Source organism: Triticum urartu, chromosome 5 (genome assembly GCF_003073215.2).
Source record: "Triticum urartu cultivar G1812 chromosome 5, Tu2.1, whole genome shotgun sequence".
NCBI lineage: Eukaryota > Viridiplantae > Streptophyta > Magnoliopsida > Poales > Poaceae > Triticum > Triticum urartu.
The window spans coordinates 64,214,078-64,230,156 of record NC_053026.1 but is presented as its reverse complement, the minus strand read 5'-3'; the positions used below and the strand labels follow the sequence as shown (position 1 = coordinate 64,230,156).

The 16,079-nt window shown below is 43.1% G+C and overlaps 1 protein-coding gene across 2 annotated transcripts; it reads left to right on the top strand.

Annotated features, from left to right (window-relative positions):
- The first annotated feature begins 550 nt into the window (after positions 1–550).
- On the top strand, positions 551–9,344 carry LOC125507910 (TNF receptor-associated factor homolog 1a-like). Of its 2 annotated transcripts, none has more exons than XM_048672436.1 (13): positions 551–773; positions 1,620–1,835; positions 4,100–4,211; positions 4,423–4,511; positions 4,603–4,671; positions 4,757–4,886; positions 5,040–5,198; positions 5,319–5,682; positions 6,000–6,112; positions 6,557–6,704; positions 6,925–7,364; positions 7,437–7,560; positions 7,672–9,344. In XM_048672436.1, the coding sequence occupies exons 2-13, from the start codon at positions 1,655–1,657 to the stop codon at positions 9,109–9,111; spliced, it is 3,369 nt and encodes a 1,122-aa protein (XP_048528393.1). In that variant the 5' UTR covers positions 551–773; positions 1,620–1,654; the 3' UTR covers positions 9,112–9,344. The 2 variants fall into 2 exon arrangements, with proteins under 2 accessions (XP_048528393.1, XP_048528391.1); XM_048672434.1 differs by having other exon boundaries at positions 1,620–1,838.
- The last annotated feature ends 6,735 nt before the right edge of the window (positions 9,345–16,079 follow it).

Below are 16,079 nucleotides of genomic sequence, written 5' to 3'. Positions count from 1 at the left end.
AGATCGCCGTTAGAGACACCCTTAGATAATTGAGTGATGATCGATGAACGAGCGAACCATAAGGTGGATGCCCCCGTAATTACATATACCAACCACAAGGACAGAACTGACCCATTCTCGTGGAATGGAATCATGACATTCCATTCCACCTTCGTTCCCAAAGCAAACACATCCTTAAGATTATAGAAAAGATAATGGCAATAATAATAAATGATACAAAATACACCGACCGCGATGAAAGAAGACAATATAGGTAGGGTAGAGAAAGGAGACGATAGAAGTTAGAGCAAGGCCGGGACGGACGGACGATAGAGCACCATGAGGTGGATCCGTCCGAGCACCAACTATCGATCAGAAAAACGGCATTGACATCCCGTGGAGGTATGTGCCCTAACCGAAACGCGCCCGAGTGAGACGCAATATTGTGCGGTAAGCAATATAATGCTTCCAAATACGACTGGCTGGCTCATAAAAAAGTAAAATTAATGTTGACGCGCGGCCACGCTATATATACCCACCCCCATCCGGAAATACCCAACAAATCATTTCTTCGGTAATCCTGAGCCGGAGCCTGAGCCTAAGCGTAGCTTAGGCAGCCTCCCTCCCTCGCTAAACCCGATCCGATTTCGTTACTCGACTCGACTAGGGCGCACGCACACCCCGCTGCTCCCTTCCCCTCCGTCTCTCCCCCCCACCCCGCCCCTCCCTATCTCCTCCTCGACGAAGCAGCTGCCATCGCCGCCGCCGCCGACGTCGACGACAGCGACGTGCAGGTAACTCTCGATCCCCGGGCATGTCTCCGACGCACGCACGCGGAACGGCACCGGTCTGAGGCGAGGGGCGGAGGTGAGGTCAGATCCGGACTACGCGGGGGGAAGGGTCGAAATCGGAGGAGATAGATTTTGTTTTCTAGGTTCCTAGGCGAGGCGAGCATTGCCGCGCTCGCGGCCCCGATCTAATCTGCGCGCCTACGTGCGCGCGTGCGTGGTCTCTCTCCCAGTTCGTGCCCCGGGGAGATTGCGTTGGGTTCCGCGCGGGGGCGCGTCCTTGGATTGCTTAGGTTAGGTTAGGTTGGGCGGCGACGGGCGCCTGGGTTTAGCTTAGCTGATGGTCTCGTGCGTCAGCTCCTCGTGGGCGTGCGCAGTGACTTTTTATTTTCCTTGTTGCAGGGGCAGGCGTGTAGGGTGATAGCGATAATATAATTAGCCCTGGGGTAGATGATTTAATGCTGCTTAAGTTTGTCTCTGTGGCCTCAACATTCAGTTAGTCGATGGTTCGTAGACTGACCATGGTGTCCTCTGGAATCTATGGGTTGAGTATTTTATGCCTCGTGACAGGAACTAGTTCTTGCTGGATTGGCTTGTGCTCCGGCGTTACCCTTGTCTCCGATCACATTTCGTCCTGTGCAATGCCAGCTTTGTATACATGACTTATTCGCAACTGCTTGTTATGAGATGTGACGCCGATAGATATAGGTTTTGCTTACGGACTAGTGAAACCCTAGTTGTTTCCGCTTTTGGTGTCTTCGGGTGCTAGAGTTTTAGTTTTGTCCTATTTATGTTCCTTTTGTTATTGATGCTGAGGTTTGATGACTATATGGTCTTAATTCATTGTTGTAGGAAGGAAAAAGGCGAGCCCCATACTGGATAGGTTAATGGCTGGCACTTTGGTCGAAGATTATACAGGGGATGGTAGATCCTCATCAACCGAGGACTTGCCAAGTGATCAACAAAGCCATTCTGGGGAATCTTTAGCTGAGTGGAGGTCAAGCGAGCAAGTTGAGAATGGAACACCATCCACTTCACCAGCTTACTCGGACACTGAAGATGATGATTGTGGTGTGTTGTTCACTTTACCTTGCATTTGTTCATATTACCTGTTACTGCTTCATTCAGACATAGTTATTTTAATATAACATTTTCCAGTTTTACCATCTTGCCCATGACCTATTTAGTTCTCATGAAAGTGTTGTCTCTATAAAAGTAGAACATTTGATTATGTTGTGGTGCTACATAATACATGTAGAACTCCTGAATCACTGCCCATGGCTCCATGCACTATAATGGATGATAGAGTTTTATTTATCTTTGGTAGGTTTAGGACAACTATCCTGTGCAAATTTGGGCATGTACGTTCTTCTGTTCTGATTGAACCAGTTATGTTTTGTGCTTCTGTGGATCAGGATTCATGAGTTTGAAGAAGTAACAAATAGTTTCATGTTAATTTTAAAACATAGGCTTATGAGTCGTTGCATGTACTCCCTCTGTTCCTAAATATATGTCTTTTTAGACATTTCAACTGGAATACAACATACAGATGTATGTAGACATATTTTAGAGTGTAGATTCACTCATTTTGTTCCCTATGTAGTCACTTATTGAAATCTCTAAAAAGACTTATATTTGGGAACGAGGGAGTAGTTAACTAATTATGCTATGGCAAGTTTATGACATGCAAGCTTGAGGAGTCCACAGTTTTTGCCAAGTGTTACATGATTCTAGTGCTGATCAGCTTGTAGATATCTTATATTAGTTATAGTGTCAGTTTTTGTGCTATAAGGTGACTGAAATCTACAGACTTTAGTGATGCATTATTTGCCCATGAGACATGCAATATCATTCATAAAATCACTCACATCAGAATGCCAGTTGAAATTTCATTCAAATTACAGTGGGATTGTTGAGATGTGTATCACGATACATTAGCTGAAGCATTCCTTAGCTTCAAATTCTTGAGGTTCTAGAGTTATTTATTGGAAGGAAGCCCAATAGTACTTCACCGAACCTTGAGGTTGAAACTAAGTCATATTTATCAATTTATTTTTGGAAATGGCAAAAGTAATAATGGAATACTGAATATATACGGTTTGTCGTACTAGCAAAATAGTTTCGGCATGTTCAAGAATATTTACTTATTTAATGATGTATATCACAATCTCTTAGGGTTTCTATCATGTGTGAATGCAATTGGGATCAAATACATGTTTCCCAGTAGCTATTGCTAAGTTCTACATTACCTCTAAAACCTGACCGCTCATAACTGTTTGAACCAAAAAAGAGAACCAGAATCAGGCCTGGTTATGTATTATCTTGTTTCAATATGCTCCATCGCATGCCATAGTGTTTTTTTAGTGTCAAATGCCATCCAAGGGTTTATTTATCATACTTACTAATCCTTTTAATTCGTTTCTGGTAACCATTCTGTTTTGATTTACCATTGTTTGTGTGTAATCATATTATCAAAGAAAGAATAAAAAAGTACAAACAATGGTACGATAGGGGTTAGTGCCTAGTGGTGGCCTGGCCTAGCATTGTGTACAACGTCTAGCTAGTGGCCGGCCCAATCGCCCATGCCTGCAAGAATAGCAAAACTTCACACTCGATGCTTCGTGTTATTACCACCTCAACAAGGAGAGTGAGATGCGGTGGGGCTAGTGACAAAAGCTGTCCATGTTGGACGCGGGGCCCATGCATGCATGCATGCATGTGTGCGTATCCTCTACCCTTCTGTGAATTCCACCAGTGGGCCCCAGCTTGCCTTTCCATAATCTCTCTCCCCTGCTGAATTTAACGGGTGGGGCCCAACCTGTCTTTCCATTTCCACCTCACGCTTATTTGCTTAAACAGGAAAGTTTACTTTGTCGGAAACCGAGTGTCTCAACGAGCGTGCGCGAGATAGCAACACCCTAGAATCACAGGGAAAAACACTAGCAGCACCAGAACTGGTTGGGCACAATGCTGTGAATTTGGAGTGGTATGGGATGGCAGCGTCTACATTCTGTTCTGGTCGCGAAATGGAATGATCAACTGTTTCGGCTGGAATGGCACGGAACTGATAAGTTTGTTTTATATTGCCTTGTTTCATCTTTCCTTGTTTATTGAGTTGAAAATCAATAAAATGGTTGTCACAATAATTTTGTAGAACTCCCAGTTTGACTAGTAACCTAGGTGGTTCACTGACTAGTCTGGCTATACTATGATAGAAGTTGAACTTGGATGTTCTGATAGGTTGATTTAGTTCCAATCCTTGTATAATTTCTTAAGTATTTAGCATCGACAATTATTTAACCTGTTGTTTTTATTTTCTTCTATTCTAATAGGGCCAAGGCCTCCTGAACTTTATGGAAAGTTTACATGGAGGATTGATAATTTTTCGCAAATCAACAAGAGGGAGCTACGGAGTAACTCCTTCGATGTTGGCGGTTATAAATGGTATGATATTCATAGGGTACCAAGAGGGAGCTCCGCATATAACTTGAAATTGTATCCATATATATTTTGCCAATCTTTTCTCTACTTTTATCTGCTTTGTGATCTGATATGTAGCCTTCAAATGTCAATAAGTATCATGTTTGAGTTAGATATGTGTTTTCAAGCTTTTGTTCTGCACATCACGCATTGATATCTACTGATTGACTTTCAGGTACATTTTGATTTATCCACAAGGATGTGATGTTTGCAATCACTTGTCACTCTTTCTTTGTGTTGCGAACCATGATAAACTACTCCCAGGTAAATGAAATGTTCCATGTATTACCAACAAACACACTTCTTGATCGCACTACGTTATCTTGAATATTATTATTGTTTGCTTTTATTTTAGGATGGAGCCACTTCGCGCAGTTTACAATAGCTGTAATTAATAGAGATCCTAAGAAATCTAAGTATTCTGGTGAGTTTGGTATACCACTATTTTTGCTTGGCTAGTAGCTTTGGTTGACCTTTGCACATGAAGTTTAAAGAAAGTGGCATTTCAGATACGCTGCACCGGTTTTGGAAGAAAGAGCATGACTGGGGTTGGAAAAAGTTTATGGAGCTATCAAAATTACATGATGGCTTTGTCATCGAGGATGTTCTTACCATCAAAGCTCAAGTTCAAGTTATTAGGTATCTGTTTTCTGTAGTTATTTGGCATCCATTTTCCCACTGTGGGTTACACCGCCTAGGACTGGACTTTGGTGTGGCATCAGTTATTTTTGGAATTGAGAGTATATGTTTACTTTGCATAACCATGTCTGCTTCTGCATTGTGATATTTGAGGGAGAAGGCAGACCGCCCATTTCGTTGCCTTGATGGCCAGTACCGAAGGGAACTAGTTAGGGTGTATTTATCAAATGTGGAACAAATTTGCCGGCGATTTATTGATGAAAGAAGAAGCAAGCTTTGCAGGTTAATTGAGGATAGACTGAGATGGTCCAGGTTAGATAAAGATATATTTTTTGGCTACTGTGGAACCAAGCACGTGTTAGATAAATATTAATACAAAATTTGTTGTGTTGTGCCATTCCATTATTAAAATGTTTAATTGGTGGGTTGCAGTTTCAATGCATTCTGGCTAGGCATGGATCCAAGTATGCGGCGGAACATGACAAGGGAAAAGACTGACACCATATTGAAAGTTCTAGTGAAACATTTTTTCATAGAAAAGGAAGTTACATCAACCTTAGTAATGGACTCGCTGTATACCGGACTGAAGGCTCTGGAATATAAGAGCAAGAACCAAGTGGGGTTGTCCAAATTAACAGAGACAGATGCTCGAAGCACTTCTATGGTGCTTGTTGAGCAGGATATGTTTGTCTTGGCAGATGATGTGTTAATTTTGCTTGAAAGAGCTACATTAGACACACTGCCACACCAACAATTGCCTACCAAGGATGAAAAAGCTTCACAGAACCGCACAAAGGTATGCATTCTTCTATTTTACCAGCTTTACAGGTCATTGGGTATTGACTACAGATATTTTCATTTCATCTTCAATGTCTTAATTTGGAGCACCTTTTTCATACCATCCATTTTATAACCATTAGATGCCTAATTTTGAGATTGTGTTCAACAAACTAAGCTTTCCTAAACAATACTGTTTTGAGGTAGGATCAAGAGTCATTAACTTGTGCCAGGGATGAGTTAAACTAGCAAAAGAAGGTTCTTATTAAGACTTATGTCTCGACGAGTTCTTGTTATACTGTATCTAAGAAGTCCTAGCCAATTCTGTGATTCTAGGAAAGCAGCTCGGGTGATGACTTCAACAAAGACTCTATTGAGCGCGATGACAGACGACTTATAGAGCTTGGCTGGAAGACACTAGAATTTTTTGCCTTGGCTCATATATTCAGGTGAGAAGTTTTCTGCAGTTTAACATGGCCCTCTAGGATTTGTATTTTGCTCCACAATTGTGGAACAAGAGTCAGCAACTTGAAATATCAATTGCCAGTATTTGATGCTAGACTTGACCTTTTTTTTCTGTCACTTTGGTACTTTAGTGGGTGATGACTATCCTGGTTCTGGTTTTACCAGTTGTGGCAGGCATACACCAGACGTTATTACTTATTAGATACTCCCTCCCTCCCAAAATAAGTGTCTTAACCTTAGTACAATTTTGTACTAAAGCTAGTACAAAGTTGAGACACTTATTTTGGGATGGAGGGAGTATTAGATAAACCTGTTTCCATATTATTTTTCTTGGGAAACAAGGTGTCCCATGATGAAATTCATACATCTTACAAGTCTTGAGTCAATTATGGTCTGCATGCACATGTTACTTATAAGTCTTGAATCAGTCGAATTGAAGTGGCATACCAAGAGGCTGTGGCTTTGAAGCGCCAAGAAGAGCTCATCCGTGAAGAAGAAGCTGCTGGGCTTGCAGAAATCGAACTTAAGGCAAAGCGTAGTGCTGCTGAGAAGGAAAAACGTATCAGGAAAAAGCAGGTTTGGTTTCTTCCGCTAGTGCAACCATGTCATCTTATTTTGTCATTATAGATTTTATCTACCTTGCCAAATGGTTTCTAGTTTTTGCCATGTTCTTTCCGGAATCAATGTTGATGGTGCAGTAGGAGATTGTAGCGCTGACATCTCATCTATTCTGACGTGCCTGTCCTTTTTTATTAGTTGAGGAGATCTTTGATAATGTTTAATTTCTCTCGCTCAGGCCAAACAAAAGAAAAATAACCGGAAAAATAATAAAGGAAAAAATGAAAGGGTTGACATGAAGGAAGTAGCTCTAGAGGGCAGTCCATCAGATGATAGAAACCCTGATGATTTGTCAAGTCAAGCTGAAGAAGTGACCTCAAATCCTGACAATCCTGATGAAGCATCTGATATCTCTGATAACAGAGATGATAATTCTGAGGTGCTTAATGTTGATCTTGAAGACTGTGAATCCAGTCCTGTTAATTGGGAAACAGATGCTTCAGAAACTCGAGGCATTGTTCCTGAAGGTGGTGATGTGCAAAATGAGCAATCAGGAAAGAGGGCTTCATTTGTTGATGATAGCTCGTCTACTTGTTCATCTGACTCGGTTCCTTCAGTTATTTTGAATGGGTTGAATACAGGTGGTGCCTGGACAAATGTCAAATCCTCATCCAATAGGTATAATTTTATTTTATTACTTCTCCTCATTTTTATCATTTGATATTTACACTGCTCTATTTTGTGATTCAGAGGGAACAACCGGAGGAATAAGGATACTGATTTGCGAACAGGGCATGCACATGGTGGATCAAATCCAGCACCCAATGGCAGTTATGGATCTAGCAACTCAAAGGACACGAGACTTGAAGCTGGGGTATGTACCTGCCCAGCAGCCTTTTCATTTAGTTCAGTCTTGCTATTTTTTTTATCAATTTTCTCAAGTGTTCTGCTTGGCTGAATAAGAATCGAAATCAACTCATTTCAGGATGACAGAGTTGTGTCACAGAAGAAGCAAAATGCACAGCGGCATGTTGATGTTACGAGCCCCTCCAAGTTAAGAATGACGGAGTCTTCCATTCCTTCTGTGAGCCCTGTTAAGAAGCAACCTATTTTCTCCCAGCAGCCAAAATCTTCACTAGAAAGTACCAACAATCTGAGTTCCCGTGCAACCGAAGTTTCAGCTGCTGCAGCTAGTACTACCACTACCAGAACGGGTGTGGCTTCCGCCCCAACTGTTCAGCTAGTTCCAAATAAAGGACCTCTGTCTGTTCCTCCAACTCATAATGAGAGGTCAGTTCCAGTTGCAAGTCGACCTCTGCAGGTACCTCTGCCCACCAAATCTGAATCTCAGAAGCCAACTTCTCTAGTAAATAGCTCTAGTGCAACCAAGGTCATTACAGTTTCAAGGCCCTTGAGTGCCCCACAAGTCCCCGCAGCAAAACAAGCGGCACCTGCTGTTTCAACAGTTCAGACTGCACCAGTTCTTTCTCGTTCGAGGAGTGCAGTTGGACGGTTGGGCAATGAGCCCTCTGCCAGTGCTCCTAGCTACATTCCCCGGTCATACCGTAATGCCATGATGGAGAAAAGTTCTGTTGGAGCAAGCGGTCTCACTCATCATACTAGTTCCTCAGGGCAAGGAGTTACACACTCACAATCAGTGTTTGCATCATCGCCTTCCATTCTGTCACCAGATAACTCTGCTAGGACAGAAAAGTCATCATTGGAACCTGGATTTACGTTTGGAACGGTGAAGCCTGAGTCACTCAATCAGTACCAGTGGAGAGAAGAGAGCTCACAGCAGGCAAGCTGCAGCAGCAGCAGCAGTAATGATCATGGTCTACTGAATTCAAGTGTGGGCAATGAGTCTGATAAGCTCAATTTGAATGGAAGACCAAGAAGCAAGCAGCTGTTGTCTGAAATTTCGACCAGATTCACTCCGTACCAACCGCAAGGCCTTGTCGGCGACGAGTTTCCGCACCTAGACATCATCAATGACTTGCTGGACGAGGAGCTCGGCGACAGAAGAAAGGTTCTACAGCCGGGGTTTGTTCGGCAGTTCTCTATGCCGAATAATGTTCCCAATAACGCCAGCACACCTGATTATGGCATGTTTAATGATCAGTACCTGTTTGATCAGTCGGAGCAATACTATGATGAGGAGCTTGCACCGTACTACAGTGATCTGAACGGTGGCCCTCAAGGGCTTAGGGACAGGAGTTATTCACAGTTTGATCTCCCTTCATACTCCAACAGCCAATTTGATGATATGGTGATGGGCCAGTGGCCGTACAGCCGCGCCGACAACTCCATGCCGAACTTCGGGGCGGACATCAATGCCTACCCCTATCAGTCGAGGGATTACCAGACGACCTCAGCGAACGCAGCAAGCCGCTACCCATCCTATCACCCTGGGAATGGGCATTGAGCCCTTTCAGAGATGAATAATGATTGCAACCGTAATAATGCGTTGTTGTAGTCCATGCTGTTTGCTTCTGAGCCGAGTGTAATTGTAATCCTTCCCATAGAGCTAGTGGTCTCTTAAAGAAATGCTTCTCAGTTCCTTAATAGCTATGTTTCTTTGCTTGATATATTTCAGTCAGTTTTGCCCTGTGCCTGGTAAAGAATATCAAATCAATTACATGCATACATAGTTACATATATTGGAGCCTTGCATTGTTTTTGCTAGTGAGCTTTAGAACGTTTTTTTTGTTTTGTTTCTTACGCCGTGTTTGCTTAGCATTGTTGTTGTCTGGACAGCTTCCATAGCTTAATAGGAAACAATTTTGAGACCATCAACAAAAAGCCTTTTGGTGCCAGACAAGTTAGGGTACGCTAGACCTGAAATCCATAAGGTCTCGCAATCATGATTTTAGCACATGGATAGCTAGCTTTCATGCACCCCTTATCATGGACAGGCTAGTTCTTTGGTGATATTTTAGTGCTTGAGATCTTGGCACAGGGATAGTTAGGCCCTATTTGGTTTATCTTTTATCGATGGATTCGGCCGTCGCGCAACAAAATCTGAACTAAAGGGCGAACCCAGCAGAATCCGATTCCAGAAATTTGCTGCCAAAATCTGAACCAAAAGCGGAAGCAGCTCAGGATGTGCTTTCCAAAATCTGATTCCGCTGCGGGTCAAAATCTGAAAAAGCTGTATCAGCTAGTTTGCCAAATGACTTACATATTTTTGACATCAGATTTTTCACAGCTGTTTTTCCACAGCAGATTTTTCACAGCTACTTTTAGAAATCCACAGCCGAACCAAACAGGGCCTTAGCTAGCTTCCATGCACCCGTGACCATGGACAGACTAGTTCTTTGGTGATATTTTAGTGCTTCAGATCTCTCTTTTGGACTCCTTCAATGTCAATTAGGTCTATTCCGATTTTTCTACATTTTCAGCACACTTCAGCTGTCCAATATGCACCGGAGCTTCTGGAGGCCCGCGCTGAATATGGTTTGCTGAATATGACTAAACCATCTTAGACGATGTTGGGTAAGCTTCTTTTCAATTGGTGCTACCCCCAACTCTATCCCGTATATCATCATTCCGGTCCACTTCGTCATTGTGTGGCCACACATTCATCTCAACATCGCATCTTCGCTGCACCTAATTATTGAACATGTCATCTTTTAGTCAGGACACTCAACATCATACAACATCGCAGGTCGAACCGCTGTTCTATAGAACCTACTCCCTCCATTCCAAAATAAATGACCCAACTTTGTATACAAAAAATAAATGACCCAACTTTGTATACAAAGTTCATCTATTTTGGAACGGAGGGAGTACCTTTTAGCATTTGTGGCACTTTCTTATCACATAGAATGCCAGAAGTTTGACGCCCCTTCATCCATCCAGCTTTGATTCGATAGCTCACATCTTTATTGACATCATCATCATTTTGCAGCATTGATCCCAAATATTGAAAGGTGTCCTTCTAAGGTATCACCTGCTCATGCTAACCTCCTGCTTCTGAAATCGCACCTCATATACTCGGTTTTACTTCTGCTAAGCCTAAAGCCTTCCAATTCCAATATTTGTCTCCAAATATCTTAACTTCCTATACCTGTCGACTACATCGACTAGCACCACATCATGCGCAATGAGCATACGCCATGGGATATCTCCTTGTATATTCCTCATGACCTCATCCATCACCAAAGCAAAACAGAGAAGGGCTCAAAGCTGACCCTTGATGCAGTCCTATTTTAATCGAGAAGTCATCAGTGTTGCCATCACTTGTTCGAACACTTGTCTCAATATTATCATACATGTCCTTGATGAGGGTAATATACTTTGTTGGGACTTTGTGTTTCTCCAAGGTCCACCACATGACATCTATTTTTTTAAAGCTCCCACACTCTAAAGCTTCCATATAAACGTCCAGTTTGAGTAATAGCTAACAATTTTGAGACCATCTAACAAAATGAATTCTGCATATAGCAATGCATCTAATCTGATGCTTATTTTTTCCACTTGTCATTGAATTTAGTTTACTATTTAGCTAAATAAAATCACTAGATTTGCTAGACCTAAACCCTAAAATCACTAGATTTTCTAGCCGTTGGATTCTTTTTAGATTTGGGTGGTTGTGTGTTAACTCCCACAACATTACTATGATTGTAATAATTGAACCCTAGCCGCCCAGCAGTCCTTGGACGACAATCTAGAGTCCTCTAGCCTGTGTGCTTGCAGGAGGTCTCGGCTCTAGAGGCTCTTATGGTGTTTGGAGATCTGGCCACAGCTCTACGCTTGTAGGTGGGAGAAGGTTCTAGTTTTTTCATAGGTTAGGTTGTCTTGACAAGGTAGTGGTGCTGTTTTTGGGTCTCGCCAAATCAACCTGCCTGTCATCGTAGACCCATGGATTTAGCACGGAGAACCTACAAAGAGCACATGGAAATAGAATAATGAGAAAACTGCCTTCTCGTCTCGTCCTTTGATGAACACACAAAAATTGTTTTTTTCCTGTTCTTGTAACGGTCGATGGAAATATATCTCTTGCGATAAAAAACTAATGTATGTCTTTTTGTTGCGTTAACATATGTTTTTTCTTTGTGAAAGCAACATCTACTCCCCATCGGTGATCATGTATCGGTTTGTAGTTTTTATTTGACTCTCATAATGAAATAAGTGAATTCCCAAGATGCTTAATGGTGGATGGTTCAATCCATGAACCCATGTTAACTCATCTCCCCTCCCCCAAAAAACTCATACCAAGTTTATTGATTTCAATATGTATTGATGATCGTTTACTTGGTGAAGAAGATGGCCTATATTTGTTATGTTGCATACGCCAACAAGTGTGACAAACAAGAAGATGTTTATCAATGCGATGAATAACGATTGCAAACATGCCTTGTTGTAGTCCATGTTGTTTACTTATGAGCTGAGTGCAATTATAACCCTTCCATACAGTTAGTGACCTTTTAAAGAAATGCTTCTCGGTTCCTTAATACCTATATGTTTCTTTGCTTGATAGATTTCAGTCAGACACTGTGTCTGGTAAAGAATATCAAATTAGTTACATGCATACATAGTTACAAATATTGGAGCCTTGCATTATTTTTTCTATATAGATAATTGTCCGTGCATTGCAACGTGAACATAAACAATCTAGTAGAGTGGCCCGTGACTGCACACCTATTATTATGTTGGTGCGCTAAAACCTTAGCAAGTTTTATACATAATCACCATGATTTACCTATCATCTTATTAAGCACTTATTTGGTAATAACTTATTTAACAAGTTTTTGTACACAATCATCATGATTTACCTGCCATCTTATTGTTAATCACTTATTTGTTAAGAATTTAATGTCTTGCCAAAGAAACTATTATTTTATTTTGGAAAGTTAATAAGACTTGGGACAATTGTGTTGAGTTTAAGAAAAATCAATAGGAGGAAAACCAAAGATGGAAGGGAAAAGGAAAAAAAGAGGAGGGAGGGGGGAACACAGGTTGGACGAAGGAACGGGAGCCTTACGATTCTTTTTAAGTAGTAGGGACTAGTTACTATAAAAGCATGCACAACACATCTATGTTTTGGTTTTGTTTCTTATGCCAGTGTTAGTTTAGCATTGTTTTTCTTCGCACCTTCCCTCCAAACCTCAAGTTGGAGCACCTTATGAATTTCGAGACCACATAAAAAAATTAATCCTACAATGATACATCCTCCATATAGCAATGCATTGGATCAATTGTTTCAGCTTTTCCACTTGTATTTAATTTAGCTAAAAAAATCACTAGATTTGCTAGCCGATGAATTCTTTCAAGATTTTGGGTTGTTTTGTGTTAACTCCCACGACTTTACTATGATGGCAGTCATTAAACATCATCATTATGTCCTTGGAGGAGATTTTGAGGTGTGCCTTCTAGTCAGCGTGCTTTCTAGTCTTCCTCGCCCCTAGAGGTTCTCATGGTCTTTGGAGATGTGACAGACCATGAATATACACTGGCAGGTGGGAGAAGGTTCCAATTTTTCTATAGGTTAGGTTGTCTTGGGAAACATTATGGTGGTGTATTCGGTGTTGGGGAACGTAGTAGAAAACAATTTTTTTGCCCAACGAATAATATGAAGATGCATATAAGTTTTGGATCAACGATCGTTACCGACTCCGGAGTGCAGTGGAAGTAGACGAGTCGGTGTAGATCGTACTTGGAGTCCCTCGAATTGTTGATGACTATCCCATAAACCACCCTCGAATGACGAACAGAAGATCAAAATCATGGCCTCTCTACTTGGTTGCAAGCGTACGGTCTTCATGATACAACAGTGGTTCGCCGTCCATAGTTAATTGTCGCTGGAGAATTAGAGAGAGGAGATTAGAACCGCATGGGGCTTCTAATTATGAGGATTAGAGGAACTAGATCAAGCTCTAAATTAGTCAACTAGGACCAACTAGAACTAGAACTAGAAGAACTAGAGGAGGCTCCAAAACTTGTGTATTGAAAAAGGGCCAACACCTCATGTATATATAGGTTAGAGGGGAGGAGGGGCTGCCAAGAGGAGGGGAGGACTCCCCTCCCCTTGTGCCGGGCAAGCGGGAAAGGAGGAGTCCTCCCCCAATAGGATTCAGCCACCCCTAGAGGGAAAGGGGGGCGCCTCCCCACTTGGCCCCTTGTGGCCCAAGTTGCCTTCCACCTCAAGGCCTTTTAAGGCCCGTTGAGATTTAAAATTTATATAAAAGCCTTCTAATAATTACTAGACCCCTTTATATATAATTTAACATCACCGAAAACATTTTCCACCCATATATTAATTATCGGGAATACCAGGTATTGCCCGAAAAACTCCGAAACCCTTCCGGTGACCCTAAAACACTTTCGGTTCCTCTAGAAACTATTCCAAATATTAATGAAACAATTCCACAAATAAATCCTCGATACTCTCATCCTATAGACACTCAATAGATCATGATTACCTTAAGCTTGTGACCCTATATGTTCATAGACATGAACGAAATCCCTTCGCTCAATGACCGATAGCGGAACCGTGGACGTCCATATCGACCCCTGTGATTACAAGAATGACATTAGAGTGAACCTTTGGCTATCATATGATGTTTCCTTTCCTTCATGATACTTTACAACACCCGGGTGCATCGGTATCCCCCTGAGTCATGCACATGCTCACTATACCGTTGATCCTGTTGCCATTATTGTTCTTCTTTCTCGTTGAAGTGTTCCGGCATCCCCGTTGTCGGTGTCAAAACCGGCGGATCTCGGGTAGGGGGTCTCGAACTGTGCGTCTAGGCGGATGGTAACAGGAGGCAGGGGACACAATGTTTTACCCAGGTTCGGGCCCTCTTGATGGAGGTAAAACCCTACGTCCTGCTTGATTAATATTGATGATATGGGTAGTACAAGAGTAGATCTACCACAAGATCAGAGAGGCTAAACCATAGAAGCTAGCCTATGGTATGATTGTTGTTTGTCCTACGGACTAAAACCCTCCGGTTTATATAGACATCGGAGAGGGCTAGGGTTACACAGAGTCGGTTACAATGGTAGGAGATCTACATATCCGTATCGCCAAGCTTGCCTTCCACGCCAAGAAAAGTCCCTTCCGGACACGAGACAAAGTCTTCAATCTTGTATCTTCATAGTCCAGGAGTCCGGACGAAGGTATAGTCCGGCTATCCGGACACCCCCTAATCCATGACTCCCTTAGTAGCCCCTGAACCAGGCTTCAATGACGACGAGTCCGGCACGCAAATTGTCTTTGGCATTGCAAGGCGGGTTCCTCCTCCAAGTACTTCATAGAAGATTTTGAACACAAAGGTAGTGTCCTGCTCTGCAAAATAAGTTTCCACATATTGCCATAGAGAGAATAATATTTACACAAATCTAATCTGCTGACGTATTCCGTAGCGTGACATCACACCACGGCCAAGTATTTATTCGAATCGTTTTACTGTCCCACCTCAGCGCGTTTAGCGAGGCGGTTTCCTTGGCACGTCTTGTCAAAGCAGAGATCGTGTCCCCTTATTCCGGGATTCTCATCAATACGAGCGTGGGTAACCCAACCACGCCATTGATTACGGTGCCTGGGAGATAAGCGAGTTTTACCAGGCTGGTGGGGACGCATAGTCGCGTCCGCCCATATAAGGGGATAAGGATCCACCTTTTCATCCACGCCTTCTTCCTTCTTTGCCTATCCATTTCCGCGCACTCGAGCTCCAGCGCCCAAGTCCGCACACCCCACCTCAACCTTCTCCAGCCATGTCCGGAGCGGGAGGCAAGTGGATGGTCTCCTCCGTTACGGAGGGACACATCAAAAAACCGAGGAAGGCCGGATACTTGTCTAACGACATTGCGCACCGGCTTCCTGAAGAGGGGCAGCTCATCCCCACCCCTAGGCCCCATGAGAGGGTGGTGTTCCTCCCCCATTTCCTCCATGGACTAGGCTTCCCTCTCCACCCATTTGTCCCGGGGCTCATGTTCTACTATGGCCTGGATTTCCACGATCTGGCCCCGAACTTTGTCCTCAACATCTCGGCGTTTATCGTCGTGTGCGAGGCTTTCTTCCGCATCCACCCCCATTTCGGTCTATGGCTCAAGACTTTCAATGTCAAGCCGAAGGTGGTGCGCGGCACCCAGGCGGAGTGTGGAGGCGCCATGGTGGGCAAGATGCCCAACGTCCTATGGCTCGAGGGCTCCTTCGTGGAGTCCCTAAAGGGGTAGCAATCGGGGTGGTTTTACATCACCGAGCTGCGCGACCCTGAATGGGTCGCAGCCCCCGAGTTCCGATCCGGACCCCCTATGCGGCTCGCCTCTTGGAAAGAGACGGGCCTGTCGTGGGGTAAAAAAGGAGAGCTGACTGGACTCCAAACATGCGTCCAAACCCTGGTGGACAAGAAGCTCAAACTTGTCAACGTAGTCCAGGTTATG

Excerpts from the sequence above, each read along its gene's own strand:
- LOC125507910 (XM_048672434.1), top strand. The coding sequence starts at position 1,655 with ATGGCTGGCACTTTGGTCGAAGATTATACAGGGGATGGTAGATCCTCA. Across the intron at positions 4,887-5,039 it reads GCTCAAGTTCAAGTTATTAG|GGAGAAGGCAGACCGCCCAT; the intron begins GTATCTGTTTTC and ends GTGATATTTGAG. Across the intron at positions 6,705-6,924 it reads AACGTATCAGGAAAAAGCAG|GCCAAACAAAAGAAAAATAA; the intron begins GTTTGGTTTCTT and ends TCTCTCGCTCAG.